We start from the raw sequence: 19,136 nt of genomic DNA on the forward strand, positions 1-19,136 counted from the left end.
TGTTTCAATTAGAAAGCTTAATATTTTCCTTCATTTTAGTGAAAGTCGATACTTAATAGTTTTTGATAGCTTATCAGTAACAAAGAAAATGTACTAAGTGAAAAAAGTATGTTTTGCCAGCTTAATCATTCTCTGTTTATTCTTCATATGATTGGAAAATCAGAGTGCGAATTGTGCTTTATGGTCTCGTATAAAACCTGAAAGAATATCTAAGACAGGAAATAAGCAACCTCAGTTCAAAAATTACTCAGTGTTCTTCAGTCTATCAAGAACTGAAGGACAGAAGGCTGAACTAAAGTGAACTAATTACAAAAAAATTCGCTGCATATTTTTCTAAGTACTTTTATTTAGCAGTGTACCATTTAAAGTGTTTTCTGGGTAAGGCTTAAGGCAGGTTTGTATTGTTGTTGTTTAGTAAAGATTGCTAAAAAGATTTGACCTCTGTAGTGATGTTATGTAGTAAATTTCGTGAGATCCAAGTCTGCTTGCAGACAAATAACTGCGTTGTGAAAAGTATGGGAGATTTGTAAATGGAAGTGAAAAGCTGTTCCTTTCAAGCTGAATGATCAAACACATTTTTGGAGAAAAACAGAGGTTGAGCAGGTGTTCAGTATTATGAACTTGTGATGTAAAGAATGCAACAACTGAATCTGGCAAAAATCCATGTAGTATTAAATTCTTTGTTCTTAAGAAGCAAAACTCTGCTACAGAAAGTCAACTCAAATTTGTGTTCCATGAACAATAAGATATTGAAAACTACAGTAACTCATATAAAGTATGGTATGTATAATTATATTACATCACTTACAATCAGTTTTATGCCTTTTGCCAACATTTATAAGAATCACATTTCTTTCTTAAAATATCATTGCATTTTTTATGTCATTATGAATGTTGTAAGATAGTATTTAAATTCCTCAATTCTGTTTCTTTAAGAAGTTTTTATTAAGAAAAAAGTAATGGTTAATACTTTTTTGCCCCTTGATAAGAAGTTATTCACAAAGTTCATATTAATTTACGATCACCACTTCCTTATGAATTAGAAAGGAAACAGGTATTCTTATTTTAGAATAAATACTCTGAACGTGTAAATCAGTTGTAGAATTAGGAAGAAAACTCAATCTGTATTCCAAACCAGTAATATATCTATGAGATCATTTTCCTCGTAACCTCTTTAAACTTAATTTTGCTATTTGTTTAGAAAATAAAGTCTGGTTTTGAATTTTGATCTTGGAGGAAAAAAGTCTCTAGTAATTTCAAAACCAGTGGCCTAAGGATCTGCTCCAAGCAGAGAAGCTAAAGACATTTGAGAATGATTACCCCAAAGAGAAGAGAACAGTTAATTTCTGTGAGGTTGGAATACAAGGTTGGGCGATTTTAGCCAGGAATGTCGAATGCTGAGTGTGGATGAGGCCAACTTCCTGACTACAGGTGTGACAGAACACAGCTGATCAAACAGGACAGGAATTTGACATCACTCTCTGTTTAGCTTCAGCTGCCCAATGAGCCATGGTCAATCAGGAAGCCACAGAGAACTTGGAGAAGGCATGTGAAGGGGGAGCAGTTTCATACTAAGATTCCTGCCATAAACACGTTTATGAACTTCAATTTGGTCCTGTTTGGGCCCTAGCTGTTCGACAGTGTGCCAGAGAGGCTGCGTTGTTTTTCAAAATATCTAAAACCTCTTTAAAATGTAAAGCCTATTTGGGGTCTGCTATCATTTTTAAGTCACTTAATAGTTTCAAGTATGCTGTTTATCTGGCTCCCAGTTCCTAAAATCCTAAAAGATTAAAGTGAACTATATTATAATGTTTTTGTTTTTGTTTTTCTCTATATGCCTGATTTCCAAATGGGGAAAGGAAGGGCCAAAACAAGAGTAAGGATGTCTTCAGATTACAGCTGGAAAGTCCACTATCTACAGGTCAAATCTGTTGCTTTCATTTGGATTCTTTTTCTCTGCTACTGCTCTCTCATTCCATCCTTCTTAGTCCCAACTCCTTACAGGGCTAAAATGGAGGTTGGTAGTCTAGGAAGGGGTAGAACTGACAGAGGCATAATATACAAAATGGAACGTTACAACTAAAGGTATAGTTGTACATACAACTATACATATCCATTAGATATAGTTACAACTATATTTAAACAGGTCTGTACAGACTCCGTGCTAACAGTTAGCTACAGAAGAAACCATTTACCCATTTAATCTTGAGTAGTTTGTTGTTGGTTGCAAGTTACTTTATAAAATTAAGAATCTCATCCGTTTAATTAATAATATCATTATATTCACTTCAGCCAAGAACAGCCAGGATCACACACTGTACTTCATCACCATCAGAAACTTTGCCATCTCAAAATTCACTGCTTCAGACATCTGATTGGGACCCCAGTTCTAATTACAAGGTTGTATCCTTCCACCAATCTAGACACACAGCTTCTTACAAGAAATAGTCTAGGCAACAGTTAGTAGTAATGTTTTTCTACCTTTTTCATAACTATGGAAGCCCTTTTGTTACCCTTGTTCTCAAGAAGTGAACTAGCTTTCGGTCCCCTGTCTAGAATATTTTTATTATCCTGCTTCTAGACCTAAACTCAGGATACTCAAGACTTCGGCTACATTGCACTTTGGATTTTTTCTTATAGGAATTTTATAGTTCCGGGTTTACAGTTAGGTCTTTAATCCATTTCGAGTTAATTTTTTATATGGTATTAGGTAAGAGTCCAACTTCATTCTTTTGTATATGGATATCCAGTTTTCCAAACACCATTTGTTGAGCAGACTATCCTTTTCTCATTGAATGTTCTTGGTAGCTTTTTGGCATGACAAAATGATTTTGTCAAAAGTCACTTGACAGAATACTCAAAAGGTTTATTTCTGGGTCTCTGTTCTGTTCCATTAGTATACATGTCTGTTTTTATGTCAGTACCACACTGTTTTGATTACTATAGCTTTGCAATCAATTTTGAAATCAGAAAGTGTGAGACCTCCAACTTTGGTTTTCTTTTTCAAGATTATTTTTGTTATTCAGGGTCACTTGAGATTATGTATGAATTTTAGGATGGATTTATCTATTTGCGCAAAAAAAAGTTGGAATTTTGATAGGAATTGCATTGAATCTGTAGATCACTATGGGTAGTATTGAAATCTTAACAATATTAAGTCTTCTAGTCTATAAACACAGATGTCTTTCCATTTATTTATGTCCTCTTCAACTTCTTTAATGTCTTACAGTTTTCAGGGTAAAGGTCTTTAACTCTCTTAGTTAAATTTATTCCTAGGTATTTTATTCAGTTTGATGCAATTGTAAATGAAATTATTTTCTTAACTTTTCCTTCTAATAGTTCATTATTGCTATATAAAAATGCAACAGATTTCTGTATATTAATTTTGTGTTCTGAAACTTTACTGAATACATTTATTCTAATAGTTTTTTTTGGTGGAATCTCTAGGGTTCTCTACATATATAGAATCATGTCATCTGCAAATAATAACAGTTTTACTTATTTCTTTCTAATTTGAATGCATTTTCTTTTTCTTATCTGATTGCTCTGGCTATGACTTCCAATACTATGTTGAATAAAGTGGGGAGAGTGGGCATCTTTGTCTTGTTCTTCATCTTAGAGGAAAAGATTTTTTCACCACTGAGTATGGTGTGAACTTTGGTTTGTCACTGATGATCTTCATGAAGTTTCCTTGTATATGAAGAGTTATGTATAATTTTTCAAGTGCAACTTGCAAATTTCAGGAGTCTCTTCTTATCTTTCAACAGTTTGACTAATATATGTCTAGGAGTATATCTTTTAGTTTAAGATACTGGATTTGGAGGTTAAAGTTTTTCATCAAATTTTGATTTCATTTCTTCAAATATTATTTCTTCCCTTTCTCTCTCTCTTCCTCTTTAAGAATTCCCATATAAGTATGTTGGTGTCCTATTGGTCTTGAGGATGTGTTCATTTCTATTTTTATTTTTGCTCCTCAGACTAGATAAGCTGAATTGACCTATTTTAAAGTTCTCGAAGTCTCTCCTTTGCCTGTTCAAATCTACTATTGGGCCTATCTAGTGAATTTTCTATTTCAGTTATTGTACTTTTCAAGTCCAGAATTTTTCATTGATTTTTTTAATATAATTTAAATCTCTTTATTGATATTCTCTATTTCCTGATACACTGTTCTCAAACTTTAATTGTTTAGTAGGCATTGTTTCCTTTAGTCCCTTGAACATATTTATAATGACTGATTTAAAGTCTTTATCTATTAAGTCTAACATGGTACAGGTTCCTGAGAGTCAGATTTTATTGACTTCTTTCCCCAGAACATATTTTGCAACATATCTGCCTCTTTCTTTGTATGTCTCATAATTTTTTGTTGGAAATTAACATTTTAAATAATATAATGTAGAAACATTGGAAATCAGTTTTCCCCTTCCCAGGACTTATGCTGTTGCTATTTGTTGTTGGTTTTGCTATTGTTTGTTGGTGACTTTCTTGGACTAATTCTGCAATGCCTGTATTCTTTGTCAGTGCGGCCACTGAGGTCTCTGCTCATGTAGCTTATTAGTCAGCTAATGAGTGGAAAGAGATTTTCTTAAGTGCCTTGCACCACTGGGTTTTTCGCCCTTTGGTAAGGGATTCTGTGTGCGTTTTATGGCACACGTTGAATACTCCAACAGTTTACAACTCTCTCTCGCCTTTCAATTCTGCCTTCATAGAGCCTCAAGGTCAGCCAGAGGTGAGCAGTTAAGGCTATCTCCATTCTTTTCTGGGAATGTATAAAACTCTACCCTTGCACGTGGCATTTTAGATCCCCAGGAATATGTTGTTTTTCAAAGCCTTCTATAGAGACATCTCATATCCAAGATTTTCCTTTTAATGTTTTTTTGGCCATCCTCTTGTTTATCCCAGCCGATGTTAACATCTCTAACAGTTTTCATATTAAATTATTGCTTCTGATAGGAAGATTTTCCTCACTGATTGAGCTCTGAGGTACAGAAAAGACAAGGCTTTAAGGTTTTTCCTAGAGGTTGTCATTCAGGTAAAATAGTGATAATTCTATTGGAATGGGGCTCTATGGGGAGCTCCAGATCCGTTCTTTCCCTCCTGTAGCTGCTAGGCTGCAGGTTTTCCCAGATACCATGGTTGCAAGGCTGCTGGTTTTCAAGGCCACTGCAGAGCTGGGGAGAGGGAGATGGGAATAAAGAAAGTTAAAATGACATAAAGCTCACTATTCTTTCCGAGATTCAACCATTTTTCTTGAATAGACACTCCCGTAAGCCTTTCATTGAATTTGAGAGTTCTGAAAAAGTTGTTTTTGCCAGTTTTCCCAGTGTTTTCACTGTTGTTATAGAGGATCAGGAGCAGAGTCGTCGTCTTCTCCATTTGTTCTTAAAGTAAATATGGGCATTTGAGTTAATCAATTTTACACCAATGCTATGATTTTGGAAATAACAGCAACACAATTTGATAATTATCCAGATCAGTTATTCTCTACTCTGGATACACATTACCTTCAGAGCTTTAAAAAATATTCTTATGCAAGGGCCCAACCCCTGTTCTGTATATTGAGATTGAAACCTAGGCATTTATATTTCTAAAAAAAATCAACACAGGTGATTATAATGTGAAACCAGAGCTAAGAACCACTGATCTAGATCTTACTCATTTTGAATCCCATAACATAATATACTACTTTACATTTCCGAGGCTCCTAATTTGCCAAATGAAAAATAAATTTATGAATGAAAGTGGTTTCAATGATATAAATAAACATAGATTTATTATCTAATGACAGTAAAAGATGTATTTTGTTAACTCATTTTTTGTAGATTTTAAAACAGGATTCAATATGTGGCAAAGTGTTTATTACCACCTGAGTTATGCATATTGAACACATTCACAAGGTGGATGATATGTGGAATCAAATACATTCCAAGTGGTTATTTATTAAGTTGCTATTTTGTGCAAACCATTAGTAACATATACATTCTCAAAATAATTAAAGGATAATAATACTAATAACAGCTGTTATCATATGCCAGGCATCTTGTTATATGCTTTATATGTATCCTCTTAACAACCCTTAAGAGATAAATATTATATTAGCTCCATTTTACAGATGAGGAAATTGAAGCTTAGAGAGAAGTAGAGTAACATTTTTAAAGCCATATACCTAATGAGATGAAATGTGGATAGGCCCCCAGGTATTTTCATTATGTGACTTGAACTCTTAACCCAATAGTTCCCAAAATTTGATGCACGTTGGCATCACCTAGAGATCTTTGTGGATACTGGTTCCCAAGACCATACTTTCTGATAATTAGTAGGAGGTACAACTTGGGCTTCGAGGATGTTAAAAATTCCCCTGGGTACTTCTAATGTGCAACAAAATTTGAGAACTAGTATCTTAAAAACTATATTTTCTACCTACCCAAGGAATTTATTTTAACATCAGAATGCTTGGATACATTTTCACTTTAAAATATCCAGATAGCTAACTTGGTTTCTCAAAGTATTGTGTGAAAATTCACAAGGTGGAATTTCACATCTAAAAGTTTATGTCTTTTCTGCAAAAATTGTTCAACCCAATTTTCCTAGAATTCCCGTAAGTGCAGGATGTGGGAATCCTGACTGTACAATATTGGTTATTGGGTTATTGAGATTTGAGCCGATTCAAAGTTTAATATGAACAAATAGGGTAATGTGACCACTGAAATAATACCTATAGTTGGCCACAGTACTGCTTCTAGATCACAGAAGAATTCCACTCCACTCTGCCCTAGTCAGAACACAGCTGGAATTCTGTGTTAATCTCTGGGTATGTTTTAAGAGAAACTTTGATAAATATGAAAGGAGACCTATGAAAACCATTTAATACAAAAATTAGTCAAAAGTACATATTGCATAAGACAGGGTAAACTGGATACCTGGCTTCAAATATGAGAATATTCATGAAGACAAGGGTTAGTTACAGTTAGTATAATGTTATATTTCAGGTTCATTATGAGTTCAATAGACTCTTAGCTGCTGAACTGGAAAGCTAACCACATATTTATACACTTAAATGTCATGTAACAGACCCAACAAATAAGCTTCTGTAAAATAATCTCTTCATAATTAGAGACTCCATAGTTTTTTGTTTTGTTTTGTTTTGTTTTCAAATATGTTATTTCAGATAGTTTTTTTTTTCTGTCAAGATTATGGTTTTCACACAAGTCACTGTTCAGATGCATCTGATTGAATCTTAAGAGGAAATTGCTTTACTTATTTTAATCTGTGAGTTATTGAGTACAAGTGAGAAAAAAATTTTAATATATATGTTTAAACTTTTAAATATATATAAATGCATGTATATACACATAGTTTTATAAGTAATAACTATTATGATAATATGACAAATTTGTTTAGCACCTTGTATGTGTTATAAACTTCTTTCAAATGCATCATTGGTTAAGAATCATGTAATTAACTATATAAGCCTCTGGATACACAATAGTACCTCACAATTTAGACCTCCTTATTAACAGAATATTGCATCTAAAGCAGAATCAACACAGGACATAGTAAAATGTAAAAATTACAGTTGTCTGTGATATTTAAAAAAATTATCTCTAATTAGGCTAGGGAAGTAGAAAAAAATCAGAACTATTAAATTTATTTTCCTTAGTTTTCTTGTGATTTAATTGGATAAAGCTACCCTAAAAGTATAATGCATTTTCTTCTATGTTAGACTATGAGGGTTGTATCATTTATTTTATCTGAAATTAATTTATTTTTCCTTCAGAAGCAAAAGGGTAATAATTGATGTTCTAATTTTGATTTTTGAAGAACTGCATTTGAAAGTGTAAGGTAATTCTAAATCAGCTGTGTGTGTGTGTGTGTGAGTGTGTATTATTGAAAGCTACAGGACTTGTTAACTACTAGGATCAGAACAAAGATCTTATTGTGATAGAGCCACACAGTCTGTTTTCCTTGAGTGTATATAGGTTGTATTTAGAAATTTAAAAACCTTTAATTTATTGAATACACTTTTGGGACAAGATTTGCCTGTTCAGTTTTGGTTTTCCTGACATGCTATTCTAATGTGAATGTAGCATTTTTGAAATTTTTTATGTGCAATGTGCTATTTTAAAATCTTTTTCAAACACTGTATTGTGCATTGTATAGTCTCTACATGGCACAAAGCAGGATTTCTATAGCCTTTTTGGATAAAAATCTTTGTCTTAAGTCATATTTTGCTTGCTTGTATGTGCTTTAAAGTTGTATTATGTTTATCTCACCTCATCAGAAAACTGCCAGTTCTTTTCACTGGAGGCAAGAGAAAGAATTTCATACCCATAAGTTTAATTGCTCAATGCCAAAATATCTATTTTCTGTTTTATTCATTAATCTCTAAATAATGTCTTAGTGTTTTTCTATTAGTTGAATTTACCAAATGTATTTTGCTTCTTCATATTCTTCATCTTATTTGTATATTTGACCTAATTTTGTTTAATTTGAACCTGACACCTTTTCCTACTTATTCAACCATTCAAGCTTTACTTTAATAGCAGTATAAAGGTGTTTTATATTCTCTTTTTCAATTACTGTTATTGTTTGTCTTAGGAGACATCATTGGCAAAATAGCTTCATCTCTTTGGGAATTGTTAACCCTATAAATTGTGAAGATTCTTCTCACTATTTATAAACTAGGTTTAATCTGATAAATATAATGATTCGTACTTCCAAGTCTAAGCACATGGTGTATAGTGAACAGATACATTAAATGAGAAATCAGGAAATTTAAAGTTGATTTATAGTTTTGTCATTAACTGTTCATGAACCGTAAGCCTTCTCGTCTAAGGAATGGGGATATCATACCTCCATAAGGCAGAGCTATGAGGATCAGATGAAATATGTATATGCACATTAGGTTGTTGTTGTAATACTAGTAATAGTAGTAATAGTAGTAGTAGTAGTAGTAGTAGTAGTAGTAGTAGTAAGAGTTTTTCTATTACAGATGAAAATTTGAATTATGTATAACCAATACTGTAGCAGCGGTGAAATTGGCAAAGACTAATTTTTAAGATATGTGAGAAGGTGGAAAATGTGGTAAATTTGCCCCGTCGCTTAGCATTAGTGAAAGACAGTTTTGGCAGTGTAATGACTTTTTCCATCCTCAAATACACTGTCTCCCTTTCCATAGAAACTATGTGAGGCACGTTGCCATATGTTTAAAATATTTAAATGCAAAAAGAAAAAAAAGAAAGAAATTCACCTTCAAAACAGATAAACTTTGGAGGGGTCTGTAGGCTTGACTCTTAACATTTCACTGTCCCACAGATTGTAAACATTACAAGGCCTTGGTGAGACATGCCCATGATCTCACTGAGACTTTGGCTCCCTATATCTCATACCATGTACCTTAGGAAGTTCTTGGATCACAGGCAGATGTGATCATTTTTGTTGTTTTTCCAAGTATAGCCCCAGTTCTGCGGCTTACTGTGCCTCCTGATAAAGCAGCGAAAGAATCAGGAAGTCACTAGGCTGTGAGTTTGAATCAATCTTATCAATTTATATTCCATCCTACAGAGCTCATGCTCTTTTCCTTCTAGTGTTTGTGACTGTGGTTAATTATCTTAAAGTTATAGTCCCCTTATTCCTTTTATTTTTTCATAATTCAACAAACATTTATTGAAAATCTACTGAGTGAAAGATAGCAGACTATATTTTAAGGGAGAATCAAAGAACAAGACCAGGGGTCTCTTCTTGAAGAGCTCACAGATTAATTGGGAAAGGATCCGTAAGAAAATAACTATAATATAATGAAAAATGGCTATTTGTATTTGGTATTAAATGGCCAAATCAGATATTAGGGTAAATTGATTGAGCAGCTCGACAATGTCACCAAGGACCCAGGCTGTTTTCTTTCCCCTTTCTGTTCTGCCAGTCTCAGTGTGACCTATGATTATTCCTTATTATAAATAGGAAGACTTTTCCAGAAGATTCTGGTAGATATTGTCTCAGAATTCATTGGCCACAATTGGGCCATATCTACCCCACCCCTTAACAAATAATTGACAAAGGGAATGAGACTCCAGAATAGGCTTAGGCCAGTCAAGAATCACCTCTGGGGTCTAGAAGCAATTTCTCCTGATGCTTGTATGTGAGAGATGGACACTCAAACAAAATCGAGATTTGGCAGACACAGGAGGAAGAGGAAATGGATTTTGGAGGAAAACATCTACAAGAATATGGAGGGAAGGGAGTGACTAATACTGAGAAGGGAAGTGGAGGGAAATTTCATGGAGGAGATGTTATCTAAGCTGCTATTAAAAAATGTATTACAGAGAATGAATTGATGGTCACCAGATGGGATGGGGGTTGGGAGCATGGGTGAAAAATGGGAAAGGGACTAAGAAATACAGATTGCCAGTTACAAAAATAGTCACGGGGATGTATATAAAGTATGACATAAAGACTATAGTCAACAATATTGTAATAACTATGAAGCCACATGGGTACTAGACTTCATCAGTTAGCAATGGATAAATAGATGGTTAAGATATTCTTAGAAGGCAGCTCATAGCTATATCAAATATAATAGAATTTTGGTGCCATGATCGAGAGAGACATGATGGAAGAGAGCAAAAGCTCAGATTCATTTACTGGGAAAAAAGTAGTTGATAGAAGTTTGGCAAATAACCTTTAATTTTGATAGTCCCAAGTAGAATAAAGGAGAAAGAAAATAATGTAAAGGTGCCTTTTTATAGGGGGTTGGGCTCCAGAGTAAGTACATAAGAAAAAAATCGAGTTAAATTTATCCTTGTAGAGTCCTTAAATCATCCATGCAGTAAACATGCAATACAACAGTCTACAGTCTTGTAGAATTTTTAAACTTATAGTTTGAGAACCACTAAGTTTTTCTAAAGAACAGAACAAAGGAAACTGTGCCTATATGCTCTATGCATGAAAACAATTCTTCTTTCAATATATCTTTTGAAAGAGGAATAAATAGAGAATTATGTTGTTTTTACTTGTCTGTAGGATTTATTTTATCCTATTTTAATATAAAATCTCTATGGTCACTTAAAAACAGAACTTCAAAATTCATGAAGCAAAAATTGGTAGACCTGAAAGGAGAAATAGAAAATCCACAATAATGGTCGAAAATTTTACCACTTCTCTGTCATCAATACAAAACAATGGAAAATAAGTAAGGATATAGAAAACCTGAACACCTGTGTCAAACAACTGAACACAACATGTATATAGAACATTCCACACAATGACAGCAGAATACACATTATTTTAGAATACATTCAGAACATTCATCAAGCTGGACCATATTCTGAGCCATAAGACAAACCTTAAGAAATCATAAAAATTAAAAGTTCTTTGACCATAATAGAATGAAACTAGAGGTCAATAACAGAAACATAGTTGGAAAGTCCCCAAATATTTTAAAATTTAAAAACATCTAGATAACCATGGACCAAAAAAAGTCACAAGGAAAATTAGAAAATCTTTCGAATTGAATGAAAATGAAAACACAACATATCAAACATTGTTGGATGCATCCACAACACGTTTTAGAGGAAAACCCATAGCATTAAAAACGTAAATTTAAAAAGAGTATCTAAGTTTTTATTTTTAAAAACCACTAGAAAAAAAAAAAAGGCCGATTCTTGAAAAGGAAATCAGTAAAGTTAATAAACCTCTGGTCAGTATGATCAAGAGAAAAAAAAAGATTCAAGTTACCAATATCAGGGGTGGAAATAGACCATCACTATAGACCCTACAAATATTGAAAAGATAATAAGCAGATGTTATGAACTAGATATTAAACCACTCCTGCCTACTCAAAAACAAAATTTATGCTCACCAAAAAAACCAGTTCATGAATATTTATAGAGGATTTATTCATAATTCCAAAAATCTAGAAACAACCCAAATACCCTTCATCTGCTGAACAGATAAACAAACAGTGGTGCATTTACAAAATGGAATATGATTTAGCTATAAAAGTGGATCGAATACAGATACATGCAACATCATGGATTAGTTTCGAATGTGTTATCTAAGTGTAAGAAGCCAGATTCAAAAGGCTTCATACTGTATCATTCCATCTATAAGATATTCTGGAAAAGGTAAAAATATAGGGGCAGGAAACACATAAAGAGTTTCCAGAGACTGGGAGTGGGAAGAAGTACTGACTATAGCAAGATAGCATGAGGGAGTTTGGGGGCGATGGAACCGTTCTATATCTTGATTGTGGTTGTGGTTACATGATTATAAGCATTGGACAAAACTCATAGAACTGTAATGCAAAAAAAGCGAATTTTACTGTTCACTAAAAAAAATTAATAAAACAATCTCTGTAACCTTAAAATAAAAAGATGTATTAAAAGATGAGTCAGAGTTTTTAGGGCTGAGAAGGAGTTTAGAAGATAAAGAAAACAACAGAGTTAAAGATGTAAAAATCATGAGGGAACAACAGTAATCCTAGATGCTGGAGTATGGATTATGCCAAAGAGTATACCAGGGAATAAGAGAAGAGGGTGAGGTTGGGCCAGATAGGGGAAAATACTTCAGTGTCATGCTAGCAATTTAGACCTCATTTTGAAGGAAATAAAGCCACCAGAGGATTTTAAGAAATCCTCAGTTATTTTGTCAATGTCTTCTAGTCTTTTTGGAGGTCTGACACTCATCCTCAAATAGATTGCTCAGGAAGGGCCTGTGTTGATAGCATTCCCTGAGGTCTTCCCTGTACAGTGTTATACTTGAAAGCCATTTTGGCTGGATGTTAGAACCTTGATTCACATTATCTCTTGAGTAGCTTATATAGGTTATTACCTTCCCCTGTACATGAAACATTGCTATTGAAAAGTCTAAGGATGATAACATATTCTTTTTCTTAGAAGTGACTTGGTCTTTTTGCCTAAATGACCAAAGAATTTTTTTCTTTTTTATTAAAGTCTAGCAGTTGTACTAGAATATGTCTTTATGTTAGCCCATCCTGGGCCAACTTTTCCTGGTATATAAGATGACTTTTCCATATATTTTCAGGTTTTACTTATTTTAGGAAACGGTTTTCTTGATTTATAGTTCTAAAAATTTGCTCTATTTTAGTGCTTTGTTTCCTTCTTGGGGACTGTTACTATACATATGTTAGATCTTCTCTGCCTACTTGTTCTCTTGAATTTTTCGTTTGCTCTTTTTCCATCATTTTCGAGTTTTCACATCTTCTGTTTATTTAAAAATATTGCCTGTGTTGTTTATTTATTCTTGTGTTCCTTCTAGTTTACTCTTCATTTCCAAAATGAATTTTTGTATTTCTAATTCATTGTGGAAATTGTTTTATTTTACTAATCACCTAATTTGTGCACTTTAATAATCCTAATTCATATTTTCCTTTCACTGCTTCTATAATTATTTGAGCTCATTTTTTTCTTATAATAACTCCATATGGAAATTGACTGTAGTCTTTCTATATTGCTCATTTTTAAGTGAAATGTGTTTCCATGGTCTTTTAGAGAGAGAGATGAGCCAGGGTAGCATTTCTAATTTTATGGTTCTCAAGATCTCATGTCTGTAATTTTCACAGTGATAGAGAGTAGGTTCGGGCTTCCTCCTCTCTTTTTATCTGGACTTTCTCATCCCTTCATCCCACTGTCCTTGCTCAAGTTGGATGCCACCTCCAGTAATTTCTCCTCAATGAGGGGCTTTGTCCGAGGAGAGGGCTTCTAGTTTATAGTTTTAAGAATTCACAGGTCTCAGACCTACAGAACGCTTCAGTACTATCAGACCTGGTGGCATTTTTTTTAGACTTACCCATCAATCGCAGCCTGAAAAGTCCATTCCCAGCTTCTGATGCTGTTGTGGGCTTTTTAGTGAGACCTGACGGCAACTCTGTTCCCTGGCTCTCAGGGCATTCTCTGAGCCTTCCCTACTCAGATTCCAGCTCTTTCTTAGAACATGCAGATTTTGTAGTGGTTGGGAGTTTGTCCCGACCTGTGTGTATTCTGGGGTTGGTATAGATACCTTGTCACTTAGTGTTGTTGTATATGTTGTCCTTTTATTTGTTTTGTTATACCAGTTGCCCCATTTTTATAGGGAGATTAAAAACTATGTCACCATCATCTTTCTAGAATTCCTCCATTGTCCCTTGAGAAAAAAATTGTTCTATAAATTTGTAATTGAAAAATATGTTAGATTATTGACGCATATAACATCACTTAGAAAAGTTGCTAGCTTTTGGGCTATACTTTTGAACTTTCCTTAAATTCTAAGAGCCATTATTTTGCTTTTCAATTTACATGTTCACAGTCTCATTTGGACCAAGTAAGTAATGTTTAGGATTTACATAACCACAACATTGTAGAGGGGCTTTGGGATCAGGCAGATCTGGAGTCAAATTCACCTTTTGCCACTTATCATTTTTCTTTTCACATATTAATTCACTTGCCTGAGGTTTTCCTCATCTACAACATGGGAATACTGCTTCTACAACTACTGCTACTAAATATCTTAAAGAATAATTTGGATTAAGTTATATTGGATATTTGACTGAAGGTTAATAAATTTATATTTATAATCTTTTGATTTGATTGTATCGAATGCATAGAAGTATAATAAGATGCCAGTATAGAAGACAGTTGAAAGTAAAATAACTTCTTTTGTATTACATAAAAACTTTATTGTAGAATTTTAGAAAAAAAAGGCAAGTAAATATGTTCAAAATAATTTTATTAATACATCAGAATTTATGTGTCCTATCAGAAATTGCATTCAAATATCCAATGTTGCTGACATCATTTCTCGCAGCAATTGGGAGAGACAAGGTATGGAGAAAAAAGTTTTGTCCTTACCCTTGGGAAGAATCTGATTGGGTCCTTTCTTCGACATTTACTGGAAGCTTAGTTTAGTTTGTTATGCTGTCAGTGAAAATTCCTTTTGTAGATGTGAGTTTGCATATAATCAAATTCAACGAATGTTAATTGAGCATGTACTTACTGCTAGAAAGTGGCATAGGCACTGGGCATACAACAGTGAATAGGACAGAGTTTCTGCCCTCTTGGAACATAAGAGTTTAACATTAAAGTCAAACAAATAAGCCACTAACTTCATAGAGTGATAAGTGTTATTATATTATAGAAGAACTGGGAATTATAGAAAGAGCAGTTTAACCCAGACTTGAGGTTCAGGAAAGGCTTATTAAAGAAAATGGTACCTTCGTTAGTAGCTGAGGATGTGTAAGAATTCCCAAACTAATAGAAAAGTAGACAAAAAGGGCATGGACACATGTGCAAGTAGCACATATGAGGACATGAGACTTGAAGGACTAATGCATAAGCCGTGTTCCCAATACCAGCTGAAGTTCAAACTCACCATGAGAGTTTTTAGAAATATAGGTGTTTGTCATAGGCCCCACCCCACGCTTAATGAAACGCGTTCTCAGAGAATGTCAGGATTCTGATTATTAGCTCCTGTGGTGAGCCACCAGCTTGGGGTATGTGAGAGAGCTTGGAGAATGGGGTCAAGGCAGGAAAGGTGAGACAAGGAAGCTAGGGACACACTATGAAGGGCTAGGAAGCCACGTGTGGGTTTGGATTTTACCATGAGGCAGACAAGAGGAAGTTATGGAAGGATTTGTGGGGTATGGGGATGAAATGATCAGACCAGATTTATGATGTGTAAAGATCACTGAATGCACTAAAACATGTCCCTTGCCTTCATGAGGGATACAACCTAGATTATGCAGTTCAACTTCTTTGAACCTCAATTTTTGCAATCTAAAATGGAAATAACTTCTACTCGGCATGGTTATCTTGAGGTTTAAGAAAGTTTATGCAAAGTACCTAATATATATTTGGCACTCAAAAGATATTAATTTCTGTAGTTTGAGAAAGCCACGAAGCCAACTAACAATCGGTGGACATCACGCACCAGTGCTATGCATCAGGGGAGGCGGGGATTTCTGTTCAAACATCTGTTCTCAGGTTCTTGTGACAAATTCTTTTCCTCAGCCCACATTTCTGACACTGGGACAGGTAGTCCACTTTTATCTCACTCCCCACGCTTTCACACTCATCACTTCAGTTACAATCTTTATGCAAATGACTTCCACATCTCCATATTCAGCCTTTGTTTCCTTTCCTGAGCTCCAAACCCATATTTCCCCCTGACTCCTGGTGTCTCCAGTTAAATGTCTTGTGGACACTTCATTCAATTAGGTGTTCTCACACCAAATACCACCCTTCTTCCTCAAGAAAACAAAAGAAACCCCTGCCTTTAGCACCACTAGGTCAAGCCAGAAACAAAGGAATCATCACTAAATCATTTGTCTTAATCTTCTCTGATCAATCCTCATGAACCCACACTGTTCTCTCCAGGTCTAAACCATCACCCTCATCCAAACTATGCCCACCTCTTATCTGAACTAGCGAAATAAACTCTGAGTTTCCAACATCATTCCTTGCCCCAACTTCAACCCTGCAATTCTGAGAGATCTCCCAAGACAGAAAATTGATAAAAATCCCCTCTCCACCTTACACCCCCAACACTTAAACCTCTTATGTGGCTTTCAAATGCCCTTCAAAGGAACTCTCAACTCTGTACCAAGGCTTATGAGACCCTTCAAGATCTTACCTCTTACGTGTCATTTTAGCCCATTTCTCCCTTTCCTATTTTATGCTCTAACCATTATGACCTAGAAAAAAGTCACTTCTCTCACTTTCAGATCTATGTTATATGATGACTCTTTCACACAGACTCTCTCTCACACTGGATTATGCCTCAGGCCTTAGTTTTCAGACATCCTCTTGGGAGGCAGTCCTTGAATCCACACCAGCTGAGATTCCTTTGTTGTATGTATTGTGGTATCTTTACCTCTTCCCCCTTAGGGCTATTTATTATACTCATAATTTCTTAACACTCATGTTCGCCACAGATTGTAAGCAACATGATGGCAGCAGAGTATACACAGTCCATCCATATTATTCACAGATTCTGTTTGGGAATTTGCCTACTTACTAAATTTTTTTGTAACTCTGAAATCAATACTCACAGCACTTTCTTGGTCATTCTTGAATATGAACAGAATGGTGAAAAATTTAAGTTGCTCAATGTGCAAGTTTTCAGCTGAGGTCAGAAAGATGATGCTCTGCCTTCTTGTTTCAGCTCTCATACTGTAAATAAGCATCCATTTTACAGTCTACTTAGTGCCACATCTTCCACATTTTCATGGGTTTTTTTGTTGAAGATTTTACTGTTTAAAATGTCCCCCAAGCATAGTGCAGAAGTGCTGTCTAGTGTCCCTAAGTGCTAGAAGACTGTGATGTGCCTTACAGAGAAAAAGTGTGTATTAGGTAAGCTTCATTCAGGCGTAAGTTATAGTATGTTATCCATGAGTTCAACATTAATGAAGTAATAATATACGAAATAAGATTTTTAAACAAAAACACATATAACACAAGGTTATATATTGATTAGTGGACAAAAAATGTTACCAGACTCTTGCAGGAACTTTACCTTGTATTTCCCTTAGGCAATGGTTCAGTATTTACTAATTCCCTTTCTGTGATGATTTTATAGAACATAACTACTGGAAATAAAAAGATTCAACTGTATTTTGTTAACTTCTATATCTCCAATACTTAGCACAGTGACTCATATCATAGTTGTTCAGTCAATATTTGTTAAAACTGAATTGTGTGCATGCATGTATGTATATACACATACATACTTTATACATACACACATCGATAATATATATAATATGGAAATAAGTCAAACCGAATTTGTTTTTCATGCCACAGGTATACCTCTCAGCCTTATCATTACTTTTTTTCTTTTAAAGAAATGCTAGATACCGGTTTATTATTGATGTCATCTTTATTTTTATTGTTATCTAGGATGCTGGAGAAATGGTTCGTTCCTTTGTTGGTGGTTTGGAACTTGTTGTCAATTTGCTGAAATCAGATAATAAAGAAGTTTTGGCAAGTGTATGTGCTGCTATTACCAATATAGCAAAAGATCAAGAAAATTTAGCTGTTATTACAGATCATGGAGTTGTCCCTTTATTGTCTAAACTAGCAAATACAGTAAGTAACACATCTTTTTATTTTAAATGCATGTTGTCATAAGATATCACAGTGTAGTGGCAAAAACAATGAGCTTCAAGTCCAGAAACCTGGATTCAAGTTTAATATCCATCACCTATGAGGTTTGAAATTTTGGTTAATTCATTTAATTTCTCTGAGACTAATAAGTGTGAAAGTGTATTTTAAAGTGTACAATGTTAATATGCAAGATCCTTGTAAAATAGGGGCTGTTTTTCATTTGTCACTAGCAAGTAAAACAGTGACAAATAGGTTATTGTAGAAGTGTTAACTATCATCGTCATCACATCATCATTACTATTACTCTTAAGGTAATTGTTATGCCAACTTTAGGAGTTAAATGTGCCTCCCCCAGCTTAGCAAGCTTGGGTCTATGGCATTCTTGGACTCGAAGATTTTGGCAGTCACTGTATTGTTTATCCAGAGCTGTGCCAGATAGAATAAGTAGCCTTTAGACATAATGACTTCACCATGATCAGAGGTATTTGAGCATAGGCTGGACTACCACTTGGCAGAAAAGTCACAGAGCAGAAATTCAATCATTGGAAGGATGCTTGGTCTAGAAGACTTTTTAGAGCTAGTCTTACACTGAGAACCTAAGAATATCTGCCAGATTCATTTAAGGACACCAAGTTATTGCCTTATTTAAGAGAACAGTACAATTAATGAACAAAAAACTGTACTTTATTTAGTTACATTATACCTATATGATATAATTACATCCAAAAAGAAGGATATAGTCTGCATAAAGAATACAGAAAGGAAAATGACAGATTCAAAACATCATTGTTTGCTGCACTGTCTTCTCCCTTTAGGGAGCCAAGGTGTATTACTGACGTAGAAGTATTCCTAGGGTGATGAAGTAGAATTAATCTGCTTATCCCAGCTAAGTGAAATGCTCCATTAAGAATGTCCCGAATTATTTTTATTACTAAACTACTTGCTGATCTGTAATTCTGTATTGTGAGTAGATTTACTCAAAAGGAAACTGAGCCTTGAACAAATAATGATGTTCAAGATCAATGATGATGATGTTAATGGTGG

At 34.4% G+C, this 19,136-nt stretch overlaps 1 protein-coding gene across 1 annotated transcript in view; it reads left to right on the forward strand.

Annotated features, from left to right (window-relative positions):
* The window catches only part of ARMC4 (armadillo repeat containing 4), a 154,377-nt gene that overhangs the window by 100,443 nt on the left and 34,798 nt on the right, over window positions 1-19,136 (forward strand). Inside the window, exon 16 of the mRNA XM_023536192.1 lies at window positions 17,886-18,074. Within this exon, the coding sequence (XP_023391960.1) occupies window positions 17,886-18,074 (189 nt within the window). The remainder of the gene's footprint in view (window positions 1-17,885; window positions 18,075-19,136) is intronic.

The sequence above is a fragment of the Pteropus vampyrus genome, unplaced genomic scaffold, assembly GCF_000151845.1.
Source record: "Pteropus vampyrus isolate Shadow unplaced genomic scaffold, Pvam_2.0 Scaffold150, whole genome shotgun sequence".
In the NCBI taxonomy this organism is placed as follows: Eukaryota; Metazoa; Chordata; class Mammalia; order Chiroptera; family Pteropodidae; genus Pteropus; species Pteropus vampyrus.